Here is a 27,728-nt window from a genome sequence, read left to right as displayed (position 1 = left end):
TTCTAGCACCCTAGTCTGTGGTGTTTTGTTACAGCTGCCCAAATGGACTGAGACATCCTGTATTTCCTGGAGGTTTCCTGGCCCACTCTTCACTCCTGCAGTGCTCCCCACACCTGACCCCCCATTCCCATCCCCAACCCCCAAGTCAGCATCCTGCTGCAGAATCGTCTCCAACAGCAGCCCCCAGTGCGAGCGGCTATTGTATTCTCAGGAGACCTCACCGATAGTGGAGGCAGCAACAAGACCAGGGACACATTGCTCCAATCATGAGAATTTCGATGTGGTTCTGAGGCTTAAAATAAAGCATGAGTAACTATTTACAACCCAGAGGCAACTAGAGATGCTTGAAGCTAGGTAGTCTGCTTTGTACGGTGTTCTTTAGAATGACAACACCAACTTAAGACCTCTTCAAAGTGGGTAAGGGACTTCATGAGTCAATGAGGCCTACTGTGCAATGATGTGGTGTCCTCAAGCTGTAGATACTCAAGGCAAGGTTGGCCTGTCATTTTAATAATACTATTTTCTAATTTCTGCAAGTGTCTTGTTTCTGGACAGAAATTCTTGAGTTTTTTTAAAGATGCCATTCAAACAATAAAGTCCATCACAGCCACTATTGATCTTTTATTTGAACTCCTCCTAGGAGAACAGACAGTCCTCAGAGAACATGGATGCTGGCAGTGTATGGTGGTTGAATTATAAACAGGAAAAGCTCTCTGTGGGATGTATTTTTTTTAATGAGAACACATTGTTATACTGTGAGCATGTGGCATTCTTGCTTAATAGAAACATTTACAACACATACACATTTATATCCAATCACCAAATGAAGTAGATACTTTAAATGACCAATTTGCACCTGAAATAAAATATATTATACAAAACAGGGGTTATATCCACAGTCATTAATTCTCATTTTCTACATAATACAACAATAAATTAAATCACAATATATGCATAGTTCTACTTACATCAGAATAATAAACTGTATGTAGCTTATTGCAGCTTTGACTTTGATTTTTCTACCAGACTTATGGTAGATTTCTATTGTTTGGCAGTCCTGTATTTAAATTAGCAATGACTGATTTGGCCAGAAGACCAGCTCTGCAGAAGTAAGCCCCCACAGTGTCTATGTTGTGGCCTCCCGGTTTCACCTGTCCACCATGCACAGGGACCAGAGCTCAGATTCCCAGGACCAAGCAAAAAGGTCTGCAAACTCACAGCCTTTCCAGGCAGTCTGCCTAGGGCACCTCATTGCTATTTTGGAAGTAAGACACAACATATTGAATGTTCAGATTTGGGATTGAACAATAAATAGGACATCCTGCTTCAAAACCCAAAATTTCTTTTTTCAACCATTTTTGCCCAATTATTATGTGCTATGAGAGCTTTGTTCTCCTTGCAAATAAAAAACATAAAATTGGTAGGTCATCTTATGCCTTACCCTTGGTGAACGGGCCCTTTATCCCTTGTTGCATAGGAATTTGGGTCTTAAACACGTGAATCAGAGCATTGCAGCATTTTTTTTGCAAAGTCTTAATTCTGCTTGTTCAAATATCTCCCCTAGAAATCATCCCACACCTGATACATCAAAGAACTAGTATAACATATGGATTTTTACTTCTGAGACTCGGCTCCCTTTGAAACCCTTCCCCTGTGTTTGAAGTAGCTTAAAACATGAACATTAACAGCATCAACTGCTTTAGAATTGCTTTGCCTTTGGTGTGAATTAACATTAGTGGTTAATGAGAAATTTGAGCAAACTCCAATCCAGCACCTTTTGAAAGTCACGTTAATCCTAGAGTCTAGCTGTGGGGTACGCCTTCACAAGATATTTGGGAGATCGACATGCTGAAAACCAAAGCCAGGCGCATTGGAGTCTGTGCACATCACAGGCTTGAACTGCCCCGAGAGCGTGTGTGGTCAAGTTCATGTAAGAGTTCTGATCGCAAGCCAGCCACCTTCTGACAGCCAGCACGTTCTGTCTTCTTCCCCTCTGAAGAAGTAGGGAGGTCCCACGGCAAGTTTCTGCCTGCATGGGCAACATGCTGATGCATCTTTGGAGCCATGATGGATGGCGAGGGGGGCTGGGGGAGGAAAGGGTGAGAGGGAAGGAGGCAGTTCGCAACTGTACCCTCTTCTGTTTCTTTTGGAGAATCAGGCTCCTGATTCTTCTTGTGGGCTGGGACCTAAGCTTCCTGCCGAGTCTGGCTACTGAAGAGGGACTAAGTTATTGGTTATTTTGTACATCTAAAGATCGACGGGAAAAGAAGCAGATCTCCTGAACAGCACCATCTCATTCTCTCTGCGGCCACACTGCCCCTAAACATAGGCCACATTTTTTTAGACAATTTCAGTTTTTTTCCACGGACCAAGTTCAGTTTGCTATCAGCTTCGTCATGAAGGACTGAACCACAGGGCACACTTAAACAAACCCATGAAACATACATCAAGAGGCTTAATTTTGGTTGGCGTTGGGCTTTAGACTGTCCACTCGGCATCTAGGTTCTCTGTGTCCCGAGCAACATAGGTGTGCCTGCCTCCTCAGTTTCTAAGACCTCCCTTAATACCAGTGGCATAATATTGCACAATGTCTCCTAAAGAGACTTCTTTCACAAATAGCCACTGCACACTCGCTCACGTGGGGGTGACGCCACGGGAACCCGCTCTCTGGATTCCTGTCACTGTCGGCAGGAGACTTACGCAATGGCCTTCCTTTCACTGCCAACAGCCTAGCTCACGCTGCCCAGATCAGCAGCAATCCAAAGGAAAGTGGTAAATTAAGGGCAATGAGGGCACGGGGCCTTGAAGAGGTTTACGACCCTAGAAGCCTGTGAATGGGGAGCAGTGTCTAACATGAAGTCTTTGAATTTCAGGAATTTATTTCTATACATTTCTCCCCTCCTTCCATTAAAATTCACTTCTGAAAGGTAAGGAACTATTTTAAAGCCTGTGGAACTATGTCTGTGGTCCAGGAAAGGACAAGCTAATGGTTCTTCTGAGAAATAAAATGTTTACAGAGGCTTCCTTGGGGAACCCGCGGTCAGTCTGGGAGAAGATAGGCATTCTATACAGAAAGCATTTTCTGGATAGAAGTGATCATTTGGAGAAAGCTTTTATTTCTGACTCGGGGGGGGGGGGGTGAGAAAAGGTGACAATGATGAGCATTAAACCTACATTTATTCCAACACCATAAGTATATACAAAAAGTATATACTTTGACTTGTATTAATGTCAGCTGGTGTTTGACCAGATGAGAAAATACTGATGAAGTATCTCTTTTTAAAGCTCAACACCCCACACTTCAGGGTAAAAGTATATAGAATGATTTAAGAACTAAAGCCCTATTTATTTTACTATGTGATGTGTGGCTACTGGCGGAATATAACGACTATTTGTCAAATATGTTACTTAGCGGTTAGGAACTTAACTCTGAAATTATAATCTCCACAGGTGTGAACCCAAGATAACCGTGGGCCAAACACCAATACTTTCGGGGAAGATTTCCAATGGAATGGAGTTTTCAAAACTTAAGTGAGTTCTGGTAACTCATATGATGATTTCAAGAAAGAAAGAATAGACAACAGACATAAGCAATCAATCCTAAGAACCCTAAATTGCTTTAAGATTGAAAGAGAGCAGCATCCACATATGAGAACCCTCATGATTTGTTCTTCCATTTTCAAAAGATTAAAGTCTCACTTACTTTTATAATTTTATCTAGGGATATAATATTAAGTTTAGACCTCTTCTTCTACCTAAAGTAGAAATAAAAGATATTTGTTTCAGAAATGTTAGAGTTAACAGGCCCTTATATAGATTATAGAAAGGTTAGAAATGTTTATACCCAAAGACTGCAACCAGGTAGAGTGGTAGAGTGTTCTTCCCCCTGAAATAAGCACACAGGCTCAAAATGTATATATTTTTTACAAACACAAGGTAAAAGAAAATGGATATCTCTAAAATATATGAAAAACATCACTGAAAAATAAAAATTAAAGAGAAATAAGTCCTCAATTCATAAACAAAATGGATGCAAAACAAAATGGATGCAAACCTTCCACTCTGTTTTCACAGGGAGGAGTCCTGAGCTATCAAACGCTTTGCTTTCCTGGACTCTAGTTCCCAAACTCTCTTCCTACATTAGAGTTTCCAGAGCTTGCCTTCCTTGCCCTCTTTTTTCATCCTTTCTTAAACTGGGTCCTTTCTCCTTTGCATCCAACATGGAGAACTACAACAGTTGTCTCACTGATCATTGTTATCATCATTAATTTTTTTATCATGTTCTCCAGCTGCTTACATAACATCTTGAAGCCATAAGGGGGAAATGTGCCTCCCCAGAAATAATCCATTCACTATGACTGGCTGAAGTAGGAGCAACAGAGGCCGACTCCTCCAGGAAGCAAGCTGGCCCACTTCCAAGACACTCAGCTGTCACTCATCTGCCTCCACCATTACCTGTGTGAACTGTGACCTCCACCACTGCCAGGACATTGCCCAAACTCCCCTATTTACCTCTCTATGCGTGATCTTTTATAGACATTAACATATTGTTTAAAACTATTTTCCGGATGCTCAAAATGCTATTGGGGACTGAATAACATGATTACAAGGTGGTATGCTCACCCAGCAATGTCCCATTCTTCCTTATTTTCTCCACAAATCATAAATCAAAGTGTCAACCTGAATTTAAAACTGTGTGCAGAGTACTAGATGCAAGACAGATATTTAGTAGATAGTTATTCAACTTCATCCAAATACCCAATGTCCACACCCACAACCACTATGATATGGTTTAGTAGTAGATGACTACAAACCTCTTTGGAATTAACTGAAAGAGAATATAGTAGCTATTTAAATTCCCTTGGTTAACCAAAATCATCACTGTAGATATTAGCAAAATGTCATGTATGAATTTTTTAATTTAACATTTCTTTGCCATCAAGTTCTAACTCTCTATAACGTTCTTCTCGAGGAAAAAGGGCTGCCTCCCCTTATAAAAATCCTACTTAATTCTAGTAAATTTCACCCTTAATCCTAAAACTCATCATTTGGCCAGAATTGGAAGGGATCGATCTCTAAAACAACTTGCATTTAAAACAGGTAAATTAATGGACTCCTATAGAGCCTGTAATCTGAATACATTTCTAGGTCTTTGTAATTAAAGCAGCAATTTGCATTTAGGTTTGGTCAAGGGGAAGAAGGTGACGGGGCAAAAGAAAAGCATCTTTCATCATTGTCAGTGTGTTGTACTTTACCCATGCTTTTCAAATAGAAGTGAAATTTAATCTTCAAAATGAAAAAATAGACACATTTTCTAATAGCAAAATATAAGATTAAAATACTTAAAAATAAAATGTTAGTGTGAAACAGGGCTTTCGTTTTTACATTAAAAAAACAAATGAAACATTTTAGATTTGCTTTTCTTATACAATTCCTCTTATCTCAGTCATTGTTGCAACTGTCCAGAGCAGCTTTTATGAGAGGAGACGGGGAGGAAATCCTTTTTCAAGACATGAAGTCAGGACTCGAGTGTATACATTAGACAGAGCCGTCCTCAACTCCGATTGGCCAGCCAGCACTGGGGAAAGGAGCACTGTATTTCCAACCTGGACATTTCTCATTACATTTTTCTCTTCTTGGGTGCTAAATTCCTTCTAAGAATGTTCTACTTGTAAAAATGACTTTATTCTAGCTATAAAACATTTCATTTAAGAAAAACCACATTTTATAGCCTTGTGTGAAATGCCCCCCAAAGCTATCAAGATATGGAGACATCAGATTCTCAAAACATAAACCTAATCGTATGCCTTTAAAACAGTATGGACATGTAGCAGGTGGCATTATATTCTTGTATTTGTTTGTCATGAGATGAAAGATGGGGAGGCACATGATAATTAATAATCGTTCCTGAGCTTCTAAAGAAATTTTACAACGAAATGACTAAATGCTTAAAAGAATGAGTTCTTCACGAACACCCCTTCTGTTCCATTGATGTCTTTCATCCCATCAATCTCTTCAAAGAATCTCAGGCTGAAAGAAAAGGCTTCCTTTTAAGCCACCGAGAAATGGGATCTGATGGAATCTTCCCGTAACTCCCGATGTTTTCCAATGTTACTTTCCTCTTGCTGGTTTCGCCTCTCAATGGTTATTCTGTACTTCTTCCTGGGTAAAGGGAAAGTGAATGTAGTAATAAAATCTCACTTGGCCACAAAATACTATGGTTTCTCTTTACAAAGAAAGCCCTCCAGGGACATCTGGGTTTGGGTTGATAAATGAGAGTGACAGATATGAAACCTTAGTCAGAGATTAAAGTAGTGTGCCCCAAGGCGCTCTGCCCTTATTTAATGAGGAAAATTGGCCTGCTTTTCGAAATGTCATCAAACAAGACTCCCCCTTCTTCCCAGGGCGCCTTGTGGGTTGAGTCTTGTCTATTCTGCTTCAGAAGCTCTCCCCAACTCCCAGGATAGGCCTTAGATAAAGATCAGATTATGGGCACTGTGACCAAAGGAACAGGAATACAATTGTTCCCAGAAAGAGTCACATATATCCGGAATTGCATTTCCATGCAGAAATGAGGAAATCGTGGTATAATGACTGAAGAATAAGCCACAAACTCAACCACCACAGATTACAAAAGAATGGACTGCCCTCATGGCGTGAAACTGTCGGTAACTTGGATACACAGAAATATTATAATTTTACAAGCCTTGGGGCTTAACCACAGTGGTAACTAAGTGTGTGGGTGCTCCAAATGCTGAGCCCAGGCCAGCCTGAGAGTATGGGCTGCTCGAAGCTACCTCTTCCTCTCCAGAAAGTGAACCCAGGCACCTATTTCTGAATGGGAGAAAGCCTGAGAACGGGGTCATCTATTTCCCCTTTGTCCAGATTCCCTCTCAACTTAAGCATCCAGTGGGCGGTAGAAATTCGGGTCAGAATATTTGTCATCAAAGGACAGCAGCAGCTCGGTGGCCCACAGAGGAATGCAACAGAAACCCCTGACCCAGCATGCTAGCCCACTGACCACCAAACCAGGGGTCACACCAAAAGATGGTTTTGTTCTTCTAACCACCATGCTTTTGGGGTAAGGCCAAGATACGGGCCCATCACAAAAGGATCATGCAAAGGCAAGTGACAAGGACAATAATAAAGAAGAGTGAATTTTTTAAACCTTATAGTGAGGTCCTAACCTGAAAAAGTAGAAAGCCATTAGCAAACCAGCTCCTAGTAAGGCCCCCACAACAATTCCTGTCACCGCCGATTCTTCTAGGCCACCTGCTTGAAAAAGAAATAGATAATCAGAGTTCATTTTGAGAAAGAATTAGAAATGCCTCGTTCTAACTTTCCATTCATTGAAAAGTTTCTTTCATTAGAAAGGGTTTCTCAATTTCCTACTTGAGGCAAATTTTCCTTTCTTTTTAAGGAAGATTTCTAGGGGATCCTACATCTTTTCCAAGTGCCAAGCTTGGGAAGTATTTAAGAAAATACTAGATGAGCAATCATACTGCTGCAGGACAGTGAATACAATAGGAATAAAGCTGGTTCCAGAAGGATTTGAGGGAAACTGGAAACTGAAGTTTTCAGACCTATCCACACTTCTTTGAGTTTATACTCAGAGAGGACAACTGGACAGACCGTGGAATGGACCCCGCACATCCTGCTTTCACAGATGGATGGGGACACTTCAAAGTGCTGGAACATTTGGTGAAAATTTCATTGGGTTAATGTTCTGTTTTTAGATGTTCTCTCGCCAAAGCCAGAGTTTCCTATCAAAATGTCCTATATAGCTTCGAGAAAATGGAACAGTTCAAAACAATCAAGTTCAATGGTGTCCCAGTTCTTATACAAAAATGATAAACAGCTAGCCTGTCTATAAAGCGGTCAGGGTACAGCTTTCAATGCATGGCCTTACTTAAACAGTCTTAATGGTTGGGTGCCTTTCCTTCACTTTACATGAGGAAAAACTGAGGCTTAAACAAGGGAAGCAACACTCCTGGGGTCACAAAACCAGCAAGTGGCAAGAGTGGGCCTTCAAATCCAGGCCCCCAAACTCCAAAGACTGTGTTCTTAACACGTTTCTGCTGTACTCCTTCCCGTACTATTACATACACATAAATACCCCACAGTTTGAAGGCCAGTCCCCAAAACACAATGATGTGCATACATATACTAACATTAAATAACCTAAAAGATCAATACTAGCTTTGTTCCCCCTCACTAGCTTATATACTGCTCATGAAAATTAGGGGATATTTCTAAATGAATATGAAGCAATAAAACATCCCCTAATTTTTGTGAGCATTCTAAAGGGGTCTTTCTAAAGCAATGATTTCTAACAATTTTCCCATTTGTAAGCACCTGATAAGAATATACACTTGCTTTATATTTATGACAAGACTGCTCATCAATAAGAGATTTAACATGTATTTGCCAATTTATAAATGTGCAGGTGTTTAAGAGACATCATCTGTTTGGTTCAGAGAGGTCAGAGGATAACTACAAACTTTGAAAGCCAGAACGAGACTTGCTAGAAGAGACAAATATACAAGCTACATCTAGTATTAAGCCTCAGTTTTTCCTCATGTAAAATGAAGGAAAGGCACCCAACCATTAAGACTGTTTAAGAAAGGGCATGCATTGAAAGCTACATCTAGTATTTGATACTCTGACCCATCCAGAAGGGAAAACTCAAACACTAATCGCCATTCACTTACGTCTCGTAGCAAGTCCCATTCTGATTTTCAGTTTGCTTGGAGTAAGATTATAGTAAGAGATGTAAAAACAGGGTGAAGCCTTTTCCCAGTTTGGAAAAGGATGGATGAAAAGAAAGACCTAGAAGCTTCTAAGGAAGGTGGAATGCCTTCATTAGTTTGTGAACTGTTCCTGTAGGTTTCACCATATCAGAAAAAGAAATCGGAACTTGCAGAGCATGAGCTCCCAGATAACACACCTTTTAAACTTGCATCATACTGGTGGTATAGACAATGAAACACAGGGTGAATTACGTCTCTGAACTTACACGATTTGCAAGGAGAGCTGCTGGTGTGCTCCACAATTCTGGTTTCGTCTATTCTCAGCTTTAAAGGCCCCCAAGGATATTTGACGTTGGGCCGCATTTCAAAACGACCTTCTTTTCCAAAGTAATCACCAATAACCTATATAAAGGCAAAAAAAAGAAAAAGAAATACACAAACTGAGAGGTCAAAGTTATCTGTTTCCAAAGGAGGCACACAGATGGGTCAAGATTTATAGCCACCCGTGGTGGTCTTAAGATGAGCATAACTTAGGGAGAACTGTGGCTCCTCAAGGCAAGAAAAGCAGCTGGTTATATAGAAAACAATAATCTCGGAATTCATGGCTTTTCCCTTGCTGATCAGAGAGGCTGCTACTCCAACCCATCACCACAGAGCAGCCCCACTAGTCAGATCAGCTGTTCTTAAGGCCTAAGCTCCTTTCAGGGCTATATGAGCAAAATCAGGGTCCACCTTACACTCAGGGGACGCATATTACAGGTACACAGCCTCACACCACTCTGTCAGCTCCTCATATAATTACAGCTTTAGAGAAAGAGTATCTTTTAGAAACTTCTTGTTTCACCCTCCTCTGGTGGGAAGGCTATTCCCCATCCTAACTTGGGGGACCACAGTCTCCTCACTGATAAATTTACCCTACTTGTACCCTCATTTCCAGGCTGAACTCTTTTTTGATTGGTTCCTCTAGGACTAGGTCCTGAAAAATCAATATTCTTTTATGCTTAGTTCAAGGTTCTCTTTCAGTGTCTCGGTTAAATGGCAGTTTCATCCCTAGGCCCTGACCTAGAAGCACTATCCTGTCCAGGTTCTCAAGGTCTCTTTCTCTTTTATCTGGGCACCAGGACAGTGCTCCTGAGTGGCCTGTGACATCTCCTCCCCTTCTCTGGAAGGAGGCAGGCTATTTCATTTCATCATAAAAAGATCTAGATAATCACCAAAATAGAACAATCACTATACACTGAGAACTTACCAAGCACTTTAAACACATTCACTCCTGAATCCTCACAGTGACCCAAAAATAGACAATTACTGCCCATCTTTTACAAAGGGGGAGCATAGACTTCATATGAGACCCAGACCAGTCCAAGCGCATGGCTTGACCTAAAACACTGCATATTTGTGTAACCCTTATTTACATATTTATCATTTAAAGTTTACATAGTACTTTCCTAGGTTTTGCTTCAGCTGGTGCTCACAATAATCATGTGTGATCAAGGAAGATATGATTTCTACGTGACAATCAAGGAAACTGCACGAAGAGCTCACACCCCAGTAAGTGTCAGAAGCTCACCTGTGCATCCAGGGTACCTTTAGCTCTTCATGATGCTGTCCTGAAACTCTGCCATCTTTTGAAATATTAACACATGTCTAGTTTGTAACCACCCCCACCACCACCAAAAATAAAAATTTTTTTTTTAATTTTAAATAGACAGTTTCACTTTATTTCTCTCATTCGATGACCCTTCTTGTACCTTAGGAGCCCGCCAGGTGTGATCTGTAGCCACTTGAAAGGTAGGATTTCCCCACTTGGGACAAACACAGAACCACTTCCCAAAGTTTTCCCTGATACCCTCAACCAGAAGTGAGCTCTCTCCCTACTTGGAAACTTTCAGGTTTCTGGCTCATTTTTATTTGGAGGCTGCCTTGGGGACAGCTATTTTTTGGACACAGGGACAAATACATTCTTTGGAAACTTAACACGCAGAAGGGGCAGCTGTGCCGATGCCTGGCTCACTGACCTCCTGCGTGCCCGCCTCCGTGTCAGTCATGGCGATCACCGAGAAGTCCCCGAACCGGTCTCCGTTGGTATCTATGGACACCTGCCCCGCGATGCCTAGAAGATGAGATGAGAAGAGCGCCAAGTTCATTACTTAAAATAGCACTGCCTTCCAACAAAAGCAGGAAAGTAAATTGACAGGATTTTTTAAACAAACTCATGCCACAGGGAATCTCATCAGACGCTGAGCATTTTTGTTGGCATTTGGAAAGACATTGTAACTTCATCTGTGTCTGCATTCCTAAATTCTTAACATTTCTCCACTTAAAATGAAAAAGAAATAAATGACCTTCTTTGAGAAATATGTTTAAAAAAAAGAAGAAGAAGAAGAGGAAGAAGAAGATTAAGGCTAATCCTGAAAGTAACATGCTTATCCCAGAGTTTTCTATTAATTTAAAACAAAATAAACTGCCTATAGGGAGGTGTGGAGGGGTGGTATGTTCCTGGACTTGCTGTGGGTTCACGTTATCACTAGAAAAACATCATAACAGATAACCTATTGCAGGCCCAGGACTCAGTGAGTGCTTGGTTCCGGACTCGGATGCACAGACGAGCGGAGGGCCTGCCTCTGGGGTCGTGGGAGCCAAGAGCTAAGGAAAAGCAACTCTTTATCCCACTTGTGTTCACTCGTCATTTTGTCTTCGTTTTTAAGAGGTTTTTTCCAGTTTTATCAAAATATAATTGACATGCATCACTGTTTGAGTTTCTAGTGTACAGCATAAAGTTTTTACTTACACGTATTGTGAAATGATTACCACCATAAGTTCAGTTAATATTTATTATCTCATAGAGATACAATAAATCATCCATTGTTTATCCAAATGTTTTCTAGGTGATTACTAGGTGTTGCCTATAATGCTGCCACTGAGGTGAATTGGATGCATTTTCTGCTCAAGAGAGGGGCAGGCACGACTAAGAATTTAGCTTATTAGCTGTAGAATCCAAAGGTTTGCATTTGAATCCCAGATTTCACATTTATAAGCTCTGTGAGACTGAGCAAAGACCTTGCATCCTGAGCCTCAGCCTCCAGGACTATAAAAGAGTCATAAGGATACCTTCCTGCCAATAGGCTGTTGAGGAGGTAAAACAGGTAAAGTCCTTTCAACACAGGTTTAAGAGAAGTTAGTTGCTCTCTTCTATTTGTTAGCACTATTATCGCTATGGTTAAAATCCGGGGAGGATCTCTGTCAATGCTCAGACCACTCAGAGGAGGAGGCCTCAATGAAACAGCAGGTCTTTTATAGGGACATTGGTGAAGTCTATGATTTGTACAAGCAGCCATCAGAGAGTGGGAGTATTTGAGGCAGAAAGGCTAGCCTTGTTAGTATTTACAAAGGCACAGAAACTGAAAAGAAACAGAGTGGCCATGAGGTTTTCAGGAGATGGCTCGTGTGCATGGAAGGAAGTAGTGAAACAGAAGGCTGGAACAGAGGGGCCAGGGTGTAGAGAGGCTCGAGTACCCACCCCAAAGACTTGAAATCACTTTGACTAGCAATGGTGGCTTGCAGCAGCTAATCAATATATGCAAGTATGTATCATTAGGTGACAGTAAATGTCTCTATTATAATTTTTATTAACTAAATCACAGAGAGTATTTATCAGCTACACTCTAAGTAACTAAGGCTATTTGCTTTCTTTTACTTCCAACTGTGGTAGAGTTTGTTGTAATTCTTTTTTTTTTTTTTCTCTTAATTTTTCCATTGATTTGAGAGGGTGAGACAGAGAGAAAGAAGCATCAACTCGTTTCATTTAGTTGTTCCATTTTTAGTTGTGCACTCATTGGTTGCTTCTTGTATGTGTCCTGACCTGGGATCAAACCTGTGACCTGGGCATGCTGGGATGACACTTTATTCACTGAGCCACCTGGCCAGGGCCCAGTGTAATTCTTAATTGGTGTTTCCATTGATCTGGTTCTCTCCGGAAGTGAAATGAATGTCTGGGAAAAGGGATCCCAAGGGAAAGTTCCATCCTCAAGTGTGGTTTGGAGAAGGCAAGTGTTTGGGTTTACTGTCCTCGGGTTGTGGTTTGAAGGCCCGCTGATTTTTCCAGACTTTGGTCTGTTCAGCCAGAAACAGAATGGAGCTACCATTCAGCAGGAGGTTTTGTCTTCTTAATATAGAATAGTTACAAAGGATACACCTATCTCAGACTTGTTTGTCCTGGACAGCCTATACAACTTTTAAGTAGTGTCATTTTTAAATATATATATTTATCTCTAAACATATTGGTTATCCAAAATCTTTTTTTTTAATTCTGTTAGGAGAGGATTGTGATGGTGTGTTCTGTAAGTGTCTCTGCAGAGTATTTTATAAGACAAAGTGGCCCTAGTAATCCAAGACCTCATTACACTTGAAGCTATTACAATTCCGCCAATAAGTGAGGTGACAACCCTCAAAGTGGCTGATAAGCAAGTGAGACTTCACCTAAGAGTATTGTATATACATAAGGTGCAATTGTCAGGCTGACAGCAGAATTTTCCTGTACATAAATAATGAGACTTTCTACCCTCCTTTCTATTGGCCTGCAATGGAGTTCAAGGTTTGAGCCACACTCTTATTTACCTTGTCACTCTGACCTCTCACACAGAAAGGAAATTTAGCTTCTTCCCAGGCCATGATTGAGAGTTGGTCATAGGTTTCTCAGTAATAAAATCTAAATTTGTCAAATAGCATCCAGAGTATTTTTCCTTTGAGAACTTAATGGTTACTTATGGTGACCATTAAATTTTAAATTGTTTTTAATTTTAGAAAGGTTAAAGTTTTTATTAGAGTTCTTTTGGGGGCTACACTCAGCTGGATCATTGTTTAGCAAATAAGATGGAAACTTACCTTGGCTTCAATTATCTTTATTTTTGGGCAAATGAGATTCTAAGTTTAAGCTGAATTATACAGTTTATTTTTTTAGGATTCATTTCATATTGCCTGTGTAGACCTGACCCTAGAATGGAAGATCAAGATGGCCTATGGGAAACTTTAGTCCATACCCTCTAAAGAAAACTGAATTTCAGCTATTGTGGGCACCTGCCCTTCTCTTAACAACCTCCTTCAGAAGACCAAGAACAAATGACCATACCACATAGTGAGGAATAACTAAGAATGGATGTTCCTTACTAAGATTGTGTCCACACACACACACTGGTTTCTCAGTGCATTGGGCACAAGTTCTGGGAAATGTGACTCTGTCCTAATATGCCCCCTGAATTATTCTACTTGATTCCCGCTCCTGGGCTGAAGCAGTCACATGTGGAGGAAGACAATCCAGGAGGGTTATTTGTTCACGTCCTACAATCTGTCTAAAAGTTCAGCCAATGTCACTCTAGTTTTGAGTAAGATGTAACATCCACTAAAACCATCAAGGAGAAATAAAACCTACCAACTATTATCGTAGCTACAGCCCAGACAATTCCAGATGGTACCTGACCTCTTTTTACTGTCCTACTCCTTCTAATAATTGAGAACAAGAGGAAATAGTAGAGTAGATAGGAGTCCCAATTTGTAAAATAAAAAATGTGTGCCTCAAATCTAGACTTGGAAATATTTGTTCACATCATTGAAAATTTCATTAGTTGGATCACAAATATAGGCATGGCCCCCAATGCGTTAAAAGATTCAAAAGAAGAGTTAACATGCTGCAGAACTGAAAGGAACCTTGTCATTCACCAACTAGTCCAACCCCTTAGATACAGGTGATGAGAGAAGGCCAAGGGACTGAGGGTGGAATCAGTGGCTAGGATGCAGGTTTTCTGGTCCAGCGATCTGTACTCTATATGTCGGTGGTTCTCACATAATACCCATTAGAATGCTACAGTTTGTTTTCTACATAGCCTCTATAAGGACACCTTTTAAAGTTTTGAGAAAGATCATGTCCCTCAAAATCCTCAGGTGGCTTTCTATGCCACTCAGGATAGAAGCCAAAGTCCTGGTGCAGCTTCCAGGTCCATGTGCTCTAGCCCCTGTGACCTCTGACTTTGGCTGCCGTCACACTCCTCTCATGTGCTCTGTCTGCTTCAGCCTCCTTGCTTGTCCAGGGCACTCAGGCCTCTCCCATCAGGTACACTCTGCACTTGCTGCTCCCTCTGGAATGTTCTCTCATAGATATAATTTCTTTTACCTCCTTCCGGTCTCTCCTCAACTGCCAGTGAGCTTCCCTGATCATTGAATTAGCAGTCTCACCCAACACTTTCTATCTCCCCATTCTGCTTTATTTTATAGCCCCTAAAATGGCATGTTTATTTGCTTATCAATAGTTCCCCCTCTACTGTGGAAGCTCAGGTGACTGCAAGGAATGTCTTTAGCACACTGATAAATCCTCAGCCCTTGAACAGGGCCTGGCACAAAGCAGGCGCTCAAGAATATTTGATGAACGAATGAATGAGTGAATAAATGAATGAATACGATCTACAGGGCTCCAGCAGATAGTTCATTCTCATGTTGAGTCTCATGTTAAATTTTTTTGAGTGCTGGTGACATCAAAGGAAACCAGCACTCTGTGCACTGTTAGCAAGAATATATAAGCTAGTAGACCTTTCCGGAAGACATTTGCAATATCTAATGTACTTTAAAAGGCACCAACATACTTCTGGGCCCAGGTATCCCATAACTGGGAATGTTCCCTATTGGATGTATTCACAAAAATTCAACAAGATGTGTAAGATGCACGTAGTAGTATTTTGCATAATAACAAAAACTGTAAACAATTGAAGTGTTCATCAGTAAGAGGTTGGTTAAAGAAATTCTTGTACAACCATATGATGAAAATATACGAAACTATCACTGAAAAATGTGCTGAATCTATGAGTGCTCATATGGATAATTCTTGACATACAAGTAAAAAAGCTATGAGAAAGAATGAATGGCATTCATAGTATGATCCCTTTTGTATAAATTTTTTAGATAAAAAATGCATGTGTGCTGGCAGAAGACACAAAATAGTTTTAGACTGAATCAGAGAGAATGTTATTAGTGATCACATTGGGGAGAGGGGACTAGGGTGGGAAGGAATACTTTCACTTTTCATCTTGTACGTTCTTGTACTGTTTAAAGCTTCCAGCCAAGAATAGTCTCATTCGTGCATAATTCTTAAATGTCAACAGAGATTGCTTGAGTGATGAGATGATGGACCATTTTTTGGCTGTTGTTCTTATACTTCTCTGTTCTTAAGAAAGCCAAAGCTAACAGTCACCAATTTAAACATCAAGTAAAAGCAGAGTCACTGGACCTGCTCATCATCTCACACCACTCAAGTTTGAACAGGAAAATGTACATCTTGGATTTTTCCTTTTAAGACTGATTACAGAACTCCTCAAAAACTGAATATTTATTGTGGATGAGGCATGTGATGAATTTAATTTTAAGAAGCGTGGAGTTGTTACCCAACAATCAGAAGGAGATAAATCACTTCCTGTTTCAGTGGGACCCTTTCAAAGCACTTACACAATCTTTATCTCACTGAATTCTCACAGCAAGCCTGTGGGGTGGGGTGACCTTGACTTATTATCCTTACTTTAAAGCTGAGAAAAGCAAGATCTCAATGAGCTCAGAGAAAAACAGAACCAGCAAAGAAGCAGCTCAATGGGCTTGCAGAGTGTTGTCAGCTTACAGACAGAATCCTCACCTTCAAATGTTCTGTTCCAAGTCTGCTGGATAATTTTCCCTCCATCCTTCTTGCTATAACCAGCTCTGAGTACTTCATGTAAAGCCAAGACGTAGAGGAGAATGGCATCATGAAATCCTTCAACAAACATGTTAACCTGGAAAGGAAACCCCAGTTGGGTGAGACCAAACACCAAATGGCTCAGGTTGAGGAACAATGAAAGCAAATCAAAATGATCAACAAGTTAGACTCCAGGCCCATAAGCATGGTAGAAGTGGTTAGAAGAGTAGCTAACAAGAATCATGACATGATTTTCCTGCCACTAGTTTAGTGAGGAAAACACTTCCCCAATTCAGGAATTTGGAAAGCAAACAAGATATTATTGAAGTCAAAAAAACTGTACCGGCCCTGGCCGGTTGGCTCAGCGGTAGAGCGTCGGCCTGGCATGCAGGGGTCCCGAGTTCGATTCCCGGCCAGGGCACATAGGAGAAGCGCCCATTTGCTTCTCCACCCCCACCCCCTTCCTCTCTGTCTCTCTCTTCCCCTCCCACAGCCAAGGCTCCATTGGAGCAAAGATGGCCTGGGCGCTGGGGATGGCTCCTTGGCCTCTGCCCCAGGCACTAGAGTGGCTCTGGTCGCGGCAGAGCGACGCCCCAGAGGGGCAGAGCATCACCCCCTGGTTGGCAGAGCATCGCCCCTGGTGGGCGTGCCAGGTGGATCCCGGTCGGGCGCATGTGGGAGTCTGTCTGACTGTCTCTCCCCGTTTCCAGCTTCAGAAAAATACAAAAAAAAAAAAAAAAAAAAAAAACTGTACCTGTTGACCAAGTTAAGTATTCCAGGTGCATCAGCCTTTGCCCATAGTTCCCTCTGCACATGCACCCTTCTTCTTCCCTACATTGCTCTTTACCTCCAGCTAACTTGAGTCCAACCTCCCCCCTGAAGTTTTCTCCATCTTCAACAGCCCTTCTGAATGTGGAATAGGACTAAAAGAATAGTAGGGATCCACTCATTCATAGTCAAAGACTACTAGTGAATTCCTACTAGAATGCTCAGGATGCAAAGAGCAGGGGCACTGCCCTTCCTGCCTGCCCAGCATTTATCCTCTATTCTATCAACAGTTACATCTCAGTTGCTCTTCTTAATTTGTGTTCTAAGTTGTTTCAGTGCATTTGAGCACTCCTTAGCTCCACTCCCACCAAGCTCCAAGGGCAGGAATGAAAACACCCCTGAACCATTAGTTTAACCCAGTTGAGTCCCGGCTCAAATAAAGTAGCTCCTGCCCTCAAGAAACTTACAATGTCGTGTAAACTTGGGGAATTTACTTCAACCTCTTCGAGCCTTATTTCCTTCCATAAGCACCATTTGGTAAGTTCTAATACCACATTTAAACTCGCTGTAACATTTATTGACCATGAAGTAAGCAAATACAGTCCTGAAACACTAAGTAGTTTACACATTCTGTGTAAAAGTACAAAAAAAGAATCAAGCCTTCTTATTTCAGGAGAAAGTGTCAAGAATGAAATACCGCAGCAGAATGAATTGGGCACCCCACAGACGACCACGGTGAAGCTCTGTGAGGGCTGTTCTCTGCCCCGCCCCTGGTTCCAATACATAAACTTTCACAGAAGATGCAGCTCAACATCCAGTTCCACTCGGCCTCATCCCACCCCAGGGGCCGGTGATTCCTGTGTGTGTCTCAGAAGCAAATATTTCAGATTTGCAAAGCCTACTGCTGAGAGGCAGGTTAGAACAATGATTAAAGAGCTCAGGCTCGCTACCCAACTCTGCCACTTCCTAGCTGTCTTTCTGCACCACTCTGGGTCTCAGTTTTTCCCATCCAGAAAATGAGCAAAATGGTAATACCTGCCTTATCGGGTTGCTGTCAGGTTTAAACAAATCAGTAGATGTAAAAGATGTCTGAAAAAGGCAGTTCTCAATGTTAGTTTTTATTGTCTAGAGACAGAGAATTATAAACCTAAGGATCCTGATTAGCTTCTAATTTCTAGCAATATTAACCAACTTACTAATATAACTCTTAGTGATACATTTTATACTTAACAGAAACAAGACTTCTTTTTTTTTTTTTTTTTTTTTTTTTTTTTTTTTTTTCTGAAGCTGGAAATGGGGAGAGACAGTCAGACAGACTCCCACATGCGCCCGACCGGGATCCACCCGGCATGCCCACCAGGGGCCACGCTCTGCCCACCAGGGGGCGATGCTCTGCCCCTCTGGGGCGTCGCTCTGCGGCGACCAGAGCCACTCCAGCGCCTGGGGCAGAGGCCAAGGAGCCATCCCCAGCGCCCGGGCCATCTTTGCTCCAATGGAGCCTTGGCTGTGGGAGGGGAAGAGAGAGACAGAGAGGAAGGAGGGGGTGGGGGTGGAGAAGCAAATGGGCGCTTCTCCTATGTGCCCTGGCCGGGAATCGAACCCGGGTCCCCCGCACGCCAGGCTGACGCTCTACCACTGAGCCAACCGGCCAGGGCCGAAACAAGACTTCTTGGTTATGCTTTGACACCCCAAGTACAGAGTTCTCTGACTTCCACAGTTCCAGCCCTTAATTCTGTCCCAGTATGATAGCCACAGCCCAAGCTGACCAATTACACTGACCCTCTGGGATGGGAAGAGGATGAGAGAGAGTACAGGTGCACAGGAGAGCTCTGAATTAGTGGCTGAACCCCAAATCTTATCCTAGTCCTGACACATTACTTCACCTCTCTAATCTTCAGTTCCCTCATTGGTTTAATTGGGATTTAGTATCTACTCATCTCAGGGAGTAATTCTGGGGTTTAAATGAATGAGTGCATGTAAAACATCTAAAACAATTCCTGGGACCATGAAAGCAAATAGTAGACAATGGCTCTTGCTCTTAGCCATCAAGTTTAAGTCTCAGAGTCATTATTTTCTTAGGCAAGGCAGAATGTGTAGAAATAACATTTACTAGTCCAAGGTAATTTTCTGCTGATTCGGCAATGCTAATTCAATTTCCCAAAGGACTATGAAATTGTCACTTAGACCATGAAGTCATCATGGCTTGAGAAAGTATGCATGCTGACGAGTTAATAAGTTTTAATAAGTAAACTTTAGCTATATAACTTAATTCTCAGGCCACTAAAAATGTTTTTTAACAAGATCTTTCTTCTCTTTGATAAGTGTAAAAACACCACCATGCTACAGAGGGAAATCACAGAATCCCGGGATACGGAAGATGTAAAGTGCTTCAGCAAAGCTCTGGTCTAATCCTCTCCTTACTTTAAAGCCAAAAGATAATTGCTCACCCTCGGTTTTCCTGCATTCTGTAACTGAGGGTTGTTCCCTTTATACTCCTTGATTCTGGGGAGCCTAGGATAGACCCTGATTCAATTGCAAAGTAGCCCTGCTGGGCATCACCTATAGATCTCTCTTCTTCTACCTCTTGGCTCTTTCTCAAAATCCTAACCCAAGGCCACGATGGTACATATCCTCAGCACCACCCCTCATCTGGCTTTTTCTCATCCTTTTCTACTGATCTGCCCTCTGAGCTGCCTCCTCTACAACCTAGGGTGGGAAGAACGAGTATCTGGCTGAGAAGCATGAAGTTGGATCACTTTTGTCTTACCAAGCTTCATAGTAGAAGAGAACAGATTTTTTCTGAACACAGGCTCAGGTCTGAAATTCATTCTATCTCGATTTGCAAATGGATCGCAAAATTTACTTTCTAACCTTTTAAAGTAGCTGAGCATCTCCCTCTCCTGCCAAAATTAGCAGGAGAGCTGCTGAGCCCCACTGAGGTTTGCTGGCACCCCAGCCTGCAGAGGAGGAGGCTTTATAACACCTACCTCACAGGACCTCAAGCCAGAGCAAAACCCCAGAGACCTTCTTTTCTTCAGGAGAACATTCTCACATTCACATGTGTTTTTAAATAAGAGGAAAGCCTGTTAGCACATTATAGACACTGAAAATTAGAAGTGTAAATGTGAAAAAATAAGGGGGAGAAAAATCCAGAGTCTTAGTTGCCTTTGTATCACTTTCCACTAGAGCTGCAGGCTGAAAGGAGCAAGGCTGTTTGGCCTGTCCCTCCGCCTCTGGTCAGAACAACACTTGGACCTCAAAGTCCTGAATGATGGATTGCTACTGATGGCAGAAATTATGATTCCCTCTTCTGACCAACCTATTCTAGTATTTAGCATCATTTCTAGCCAGAAAGCAATTCCTTACTGCCATTAGTCATAAGTCCTCATTAAATTCCTAAATGCAGCCATTCCCTGGCTAGATACCAAACAAGTAGAATCAAGAGAACAATGCAATGGATGAGCCCTGGGAGTTCACAGTCTCTCTAAATGGTGTCACAGCTCATACAAACACACAGAGGAACTCCACGCAAGGCCTTTGTGAAGTGGACCACCACGAGGAACAAGCCCCAGGTAATCATTATCTGTGCCGTGTAGCACTCAAGCAAGATGGAAAACACACCCCGACTTCCACTGGCAACTTTGCCATTAACTCTCTGTCATTTCATCTCGATTCTTTTACTTTTCCTCTATAGCCTGGCCAGCAGCAGGTATGACAAATGAAAGAATGCCATTTGTGTCCTTGGCCTTTCTCTTTGATTGCACTTGCAACCATGTCTATGTATTTGTATTTTGTTTTGCTTTTTAATAAAAATATCATGGAAAAAGCTAATAGAAACCTTGCATTTTTTTTAACTGAGCATAAAGAGTGGCCATTCATGACATGGCTCCTATCTGTGACAGGAGTAAGTCTTTCTTATTTCTCTTTGGGGAGGCAAAATCAGAAGGAATTCTTCAATGCTTGTGTTCCAAACAAGTAAGCAAAGAATGTTGCATGTCTCAGCTGTTCTGTAAAGCGAGACTGAATAACACAGCAGTGCTCTCCCTCCCAGGTCATCTGGATAGCTGAGAACGCCTATAAAGCTTTCCCGCTGAGACTTCTGGGAGAAAGTTACCTAAATTGAATGCAAGGCTTGATTGCCCCAGGGTCTTGCTTGTCATGTTTACATGAACTCAAGCATATTAGGATCACAAGCTATCTTCCTTACTACAAGCCAATGGTTCCCAAGGTAAATAAGGAAAGGAGAGAGTGTTGGATAGTATATCTCAACAGTCTTTTGAAAAGACATGACTGCTAGGCAGTAGCACAGTGGATAGAGCATCAGCTTGGGATGCTGAGGACCTACATTCAAAACCTCAAGGTTGCCCTGGCCGGTTGGCTCAGCGGTAGAGCGTCAGCCTGGCGTGCGGGGGACCCGGGTTCGATTCCCGGCCAGGGCACATGGGAGAGGCACCCATTTGCTTCTCCACCCCCTCCCCTTCCTCTCTGTCTCTCTCTTCCCCTCCCACAGCCAAGGCTCCATTGGAGCAAAGATGGCCCGGGTGCTGGGGATGGCTCCTTGGCCTCTGCCCCAGGCGCCAGAGTGGCTCTGGTCATGGCAGAGCGACGCCCTGGAGGGGCAGAGCATCGCCCTCTGGTGGGCAGAGCGTGGCCCCTGGTGGGCGTGCCAGGTGGATCCCGGTCGGGCGCATGCGGGAGCCTGTCTGACTTTCTCTCCCTGTTTCCAGCTTCAGAAAAATACAAAAAAAAAAAAACCTCAAGTCACCAGCTTGAGTATGGGCTCACCAGCTCGAGCATGGGGTCACTGGCTTGAGCATGGGATCATAGACATGACCCTATGGTCACTGGCTTGAGACCAGAGATCACTGGCTTGAAGCCCAAGGTCGCTGGCTTGAGCAAGGGGTCACTGGCTTGAGCATGAGATCATAGACATGACCCTATGGTCACTGGCTTGAGACCAGAGATCACTGGCTTGAAGCCCAAGGTTGCTGGCGTGATCAAGGGGTCACTGGCTCAGCTGGAACCCCCGGTCAAGGCACATATGAGAAAGTAATCAATGAACAACTAAGTACCACAACTATGAGTTAATGCTTCTCATCTCTCGCCCTTCCTGTCTGGCTGTCCTTGTTCGTCCTTCTCTCTCACTTAAAAAGAAAAGAAAAAAAAAAAGAAAGACATGGCCCTTAACTCCCCATTCAGCTAAAGAGAAGATGGGAGAAGGCAGGCGGAGAGATGGGTTCAGGACCTGCCTTTCCCCATCACAGCAGGGAAAATGACAGCATCATCTTGTCTAATTAGTACAGTGAGACCCTGAAAATGACTTTGCCCTCCCTTCCTGGGTCACTGGAGATGGTGGCCAGCAGAAGGAAGTGGCCTTGGGCATGCCGCATGGCCAAAAGTTAAAACTCTCATGCATTTGTACAATAAAAATACAGATACTACTTGTTTTCATTCCATTTTCTTTCGAACTATAAAATCAAACATCTACAATTTAGAATAACAGCAAGAACTCCATAAATCAAGTGATATCACAACCTTCTTGATACCAAAAAGGGGGTTCTTGTCCCTACTGACAGACACCTAATGTCTATCCTGGGCCGGCCTTCACGGAATTCACCCTTGGTCACTTGCTGGTTTCTTGTAGCCTTGAAGAGAGTAAAACTGAACATCTTCACCCTTACCCTGATTGAACTCTGAGGACATGCAAAAGGCAGAGGTCTCACTAACAGTGTGGCCGCAGATCAGGGAGAGAGTCCGCATCCCCTCTGTGCTTGACCGAAGCATCACCAGACGGCCTGGCAGCCTTCTTTCTGCCCATCCTGAACTCACGACCATACTTGGGCTGAGGATGTGTCCTAACTTGCCCAAATGACCATCTCTGCCCTGGGCTCAGCTCTGCCCCGGTAGCAACGCCCAGACTGACAAATGAACTCAGATCTTATAACTTGAAGTGTGGCCATTAGAGGATAGAAGATCTTTTTCTCTCTGATAATTTAAAACAAAATGGATCAATTAACAAAAGCAGTCTGGGGAAGATCATTAATCCGAATGCAGCCTCTCCTTCACCTGTGCTGCAACGGCTGGCTGCCCCCTTCATGAATGAAGTAGCAGCGCTGAGCACAGGGACCGCCATGCTGGCATACGGCCCCATTTCACGAGCAAACCTCAGCAGGAAGAGCTGCCCAGGGCCTGCCAGGCGGGGAGTGACAAGGTAGAGGAGACCTCCATGCAACTGGACTCTCGGAATTGGTGGGTGTGGAGCACAAGCTAATGAGAATGACTTTAACATACTCTGCCAGTGGTCATGCAGAAATTCAGTCATCTGATCAAGCTGCCTTTGAATGTGTCACACACATCATAGATACTTCCCATCACCCATCACTCTTGCAGGTTTAGTTGAGAAATGCACATACACAATGACATAATCAACCCTGGCTTTCAGATGATCAAGTGAGCAGTGTCTTCCTTGGCCTTGATGTCCCACCAGTGCCCAACCAGGTGTGGCCCTGGAAAGTTTGATGACCTGTCCCCTATAGACCGCTCTGGGCACATGCTGGCCACGCTCCCCAGGGGTCTGTGTGCCTGTCAGGCACAATGTTGAGGGGGGTAAACACATACACCAAAACCCAATAGGATATGTGCAGGGGCAGGGGCAGGCCAGGAAACAGGCGCACTGCGATGCTCACTGCTGGGCGGTGAGGCGGGCCCAAGACAGAAAGGGGGAAGGCCCAGTCAAGGGGACATGGAGACAGCAGAACACAGGAGAACAACTTCTGCACTTATTTCTGTAAAGTCAAGATCAGAAGGATCATGTAAATTTGTAAATTCTAATTTTTTCAAGTTGATGACATCCTTTTAAACTGGTCCTGAGAACTTTAGATGGCATCCCCTGAATTTCATGAGTCACCTAGAGATGTGATTACAAGGAAGAATGAGCAGATATTTAGTCTTTGGATAGGAGTGATTTTCTTTCACTTCTGTTTTACATCTTAGGATGAAACCTCTCCCTTTTTATTTCAGTAATTTCAAGGTGTGGTAAAGACTGAGCTAAGATCCAGAACCCAACTCCTAGTCCAGCATTACTGATCTACTCACTCACTGGGAACAGTCAGCAGCCTAATGTTGTTCAATTCCTAACTCAGAGTTTTCCACATTATATTCCATAGAGCAGCAGTATTCTTTTTTTTTTAATTTTTTATTTATTTATTCATTTTAGAAAGGAGAGAGAGGGAAAGAGAGGGAGGAGAGAGACAGAGAGAGAAGGGAGGGAGGAGCAGGAAGCATCAACTCCCATATGTGCCTTGACCAGGCAAGCCCAGGGTTTCGAACTGGCGACCTCAGCATTTCCAGGTCGACGCTTTATCCACTACGCCACCACAGGTCAGGCCCAGCATTCTTGAAAATTATAACAGATGTTCTAGAAATGCCAGAATTCTGCTTAAACAGGTTTACAAAATACTAGATTGACTAAAATCAAGCAGTTCTCTTCACTTCCAGGTAATAATTATAATAGCTAACTCTAACGGAGCATCTCCTATATTCTAGGAGCTAAACTAAATAGAACTTAAATTCCATTGCATTTAATCTTTACAAAAGTTTCATAGATGGGTACTGTTACTACCCTATGAGAGAGACTGACTAACATCTTTTTTTTTTTTAGAAAGAGAGAAAGAGAAAGAATGAGAAGCATCAACTCATCATTGCTTCACTTTAGTTGCACATTGATCGCTTTTTCATATGTGCCTTGACAGGGGAGAGGGGCTCCAGCCAAGCCAGTGACCCCTTGCTCAAGCCAGAGACTTTGGCCTCAAGCCAGTGACCTTGGGATCATGTTGTTGATTCCACATTCAAGCCAACAACCCTATGCTCAAGCAGGCAAGCCCTTGCTCAAGCCAATGAGCCTACGCTTGAGCCAGTGACCTCAAGGTTTTGAACTGGGAATCTCAGCGTTTTGAGTCACTGTTTTATCCACTACACAACCACCATCCAACCTGACTAACATCTTAACAGAAAAGAAGAGATCTTGGTAAGTGGATGGAGTCAAAACTCCAGAAAATGTTAGGTGGGCAAGTTCTTAAGTAAGAGTTCAATCCAGGCTTGAATAGTAATATCATTTATCTTATTGACACATATGTTCAGCCAGCTAAATGTTGGAAATCCACTTTGTGTTCTATTTTCTCTCTCTCTCTCTCTCTTTTTTTTTTTTTTTTTTTTTTTTTTTTTTTTTTTTTTTATTTTTCTGAAGCTGGAAACGGGGAGAGACAGTCAGACAGACTCCCGCATGCGCTCGACCGGGATCCACCCGGCACACCCACCAGGGGCGACGCTCTGCCCACCAGGGGGCGATGCTCTGCCCCTCCGGGGCATCGCTCTGTTGCGACCAGAGCCACTCTGGCGCCTGGGGCAGAGGCCAAGGAGCCATCCACAGCGCCCAGGCCATCTTTGCTCCAGTAGAGCCTCAGCTGCGGGAGGGGAAGAGAGAGACAGAGAGGAAGGAGAGGGGGAGGGGTGGAGAAGCAGATGGGCACTTCTGTGTGCCCTGGCTGGGAATCGAATCCGGGACCCCTACATGCCAGGCCGATGCTCTACCACTGAGCAAACCGGCCAGAGTTATTTTCTCTTTTTAACTGGCCAATACTTGGGTAGCTGAGTGTGTAGGCTGAAAAGACCAATGAGAGTCTATGGAAAAGTATACAAAGACTGACGATATACCTCAGTATGAGAGAGGGACAGAACCCACATCTGGAAAGGGAATGAGAAGGCAGAAGAAGAAAGTGGAGAGGGGGAAATGAAGGGAACAAGCTAGCTGTCGCTCTCTCTGAAGCAAGTCTTTAAACCAGCAGCTAATACAGCATGACTCAGATCAAATTAATCGAGATTTCTGATGAGTCATGGCCTCAGCTCAAGCTGATCCTGCTCCAGCTGTGAATAAAAAGAGTTGCTATGCCAAAGGAGCAGCTAAACAAGCTGGGGGTGACGAACAAGGCTCCTACTTCAGGAACCAGTCTGCTCCAAGCACATCCGCAGCCAGAGCAGGTCATAAAGGATCTACTGACTCAATGCTTTCTGACTAGTACTCAATATGAAATCTGATGAGTTTGGTTTTGCAGGGTCTTTATTCTGATAACCTCAAAAAATAACAATCAATGTAACAAAGCTTCATGTACACTGTCTCATGGTGGGGGGGGGGTGTTTCATATAAGCAAATATTCCAGATTTTTAAAGGTTTTCTTCCCTCCAAGTATCAAAACTCTTTGAATATAAACACTTTTGATGGAAGTGCTTCTAATTAACCACATACATTCCTGCTTTGGTATGAGAAATATGCTGAATGTGATATTAACTTATTGTGATTCTCCATATATATGGCTATGACAATGAAGAGTCCAGTAGCCTCCATCACAACTGGAGAGTGTATTGTGCTGTTTACACAATGCCAACACTAGACTTGTATGTTTCTAGATAAATTTTCTTTTTCCATGCTGATGGAATGTGAGCTAGGACCCTCTTCCCTTCCTAAAATGCTTCTTGCCCTTGGCTGCTGATTTTTCTGCATTTCCTGATCCAGCCCTTTCTCTGGTAACCTCAACAGCTAAAAAATATGTCTAAATGCTTCAGGATGGTGAAGGACACTCTCCATGATTAGCCACATCACTATATAAACTCAATGCCCTACTCCTTACAAAGGCTCTTGGATTCTCCTGGTGTGGCATGCAGTGCCTTTACACATTAGCCCCTGGGATTAGAAAGCTCTCCCCAGGGGTCTTGTTTCAGCCACAGCAAACTCCTACTCAACTTCGCTGAACAGTCTCAGATTACCCCCTCCAGATCCACCTTCCACCCTTCTCTAGGCAGCTCTGTGCCCTGGAAGGGTGACATATAGGGACAACATCAACTAGGTCCCCTTATCTCTGGCTTCCAGTTGGATTCAACAGGTAATGCGAGGGCAGGAGGAAAATATCAGGATATTAGAGGCTGCATTCCCTCACCAGATGCCACAGCTGGTTCTCCCAACTGCTATAGGCCTTGCAGGTCCTAGTTAACCCTGCTTCTTCTTGCCCCTTCTGGTCTAAGGGTGGTAACAGCTTCCCACTTTTGCGGGCCCTGGGGTTCTCTGCCATCCTTTGCAGACTTCCTTACCTACACACATACCTTATTAACAGTACCTTTGTTAAGTTCTCTTTCATTTCCTTTCAGTGCATCTTCTCTTTCCTCCCAGGACCCAGATGGATATACCTACTTTCTGTGAGCCACTCAAACTTGGCCTTGAACCACCTCCTTCCCCCTTTTTTCCGTATTACACTTTGTGCAAACTTGTATTATTTCTATCACAGTTTTGTCTTATTTCTGTGTGCCTGTGTACTTTGATGCTCCACAGCTCTTTGATGTCTGGGGCACATGGTGGGTAATATCAGTTTCCCCAGGACTTAGCCCTCCCTCTCATACAGAGAAACTGCCCTCACTCGAGGTAACTCCACAGTCACCTGTCACTACCTGCTGCT

The 27,728-nt window shown here is 43.0% G+C and overlaps 1 protein-coding gene across 2 annotated transcripts in view; it reads right to left on the bottom strand.

Moving 5' to 3' along the window:
• Positions 1-607: 607 nt before the first annotated feature.
• The window catches only part of NPR3 (natriuretic peptide receptor 3), a 73,105-nt gene continuing 45,984 nt past the window's right edge, over positions 608-27,728 (bottom strand). Inside the window, exons 4-8 of one of the 2 annotated variants that reach the window (XM_066244265.1) lie at positions 16,420-16,555; positions 10,769-10,863; positions 9,017-9,152; positions 7,188-7,275; positions 608-6,162 (exon numbers count right to left, since the gene is read on the bottom strand). In XM_066244265.1, the coding sequence (XP_066100362.1) occupies positions 6,051-6,162; positions 7,188-7,275; positions 9,017-9,152; positions 10,769-10,863; positions 16,420-16,555 (567 nt within the window). In that variant the 3' untranslated portion in view covers positions 608-6,050. The remainder of the gene's footprint in view (positions 6,163-7,187; positions 7,276-9,016; positions 9,153-10,768; positions 10,864-16,419; positions 16,556-27,728) is intronic. The other variant, XM_066244266.1, reaches the window with a different exon arrangement.

Source organism: Saccopteryx bilineata, chromosome 1, assembly GCF_036850765.1.
Source record: "Saccopteryx bilineata isolate mSacBil1 chromosome 1, mSacBil1_pri_phased_curated, whole genome shotgun sequence".
Classification (NCBI taxonomy): domain Eukaryota; kingdom Metazoa; phylum Chordata; class Mammalia; order Chiroptera; family Emballonuridae; genus Saccopteryx; species Saccopteryx bilineata.
This window is presented reverse-complemented; position numbering and strand designations above follow the sequence as displayed.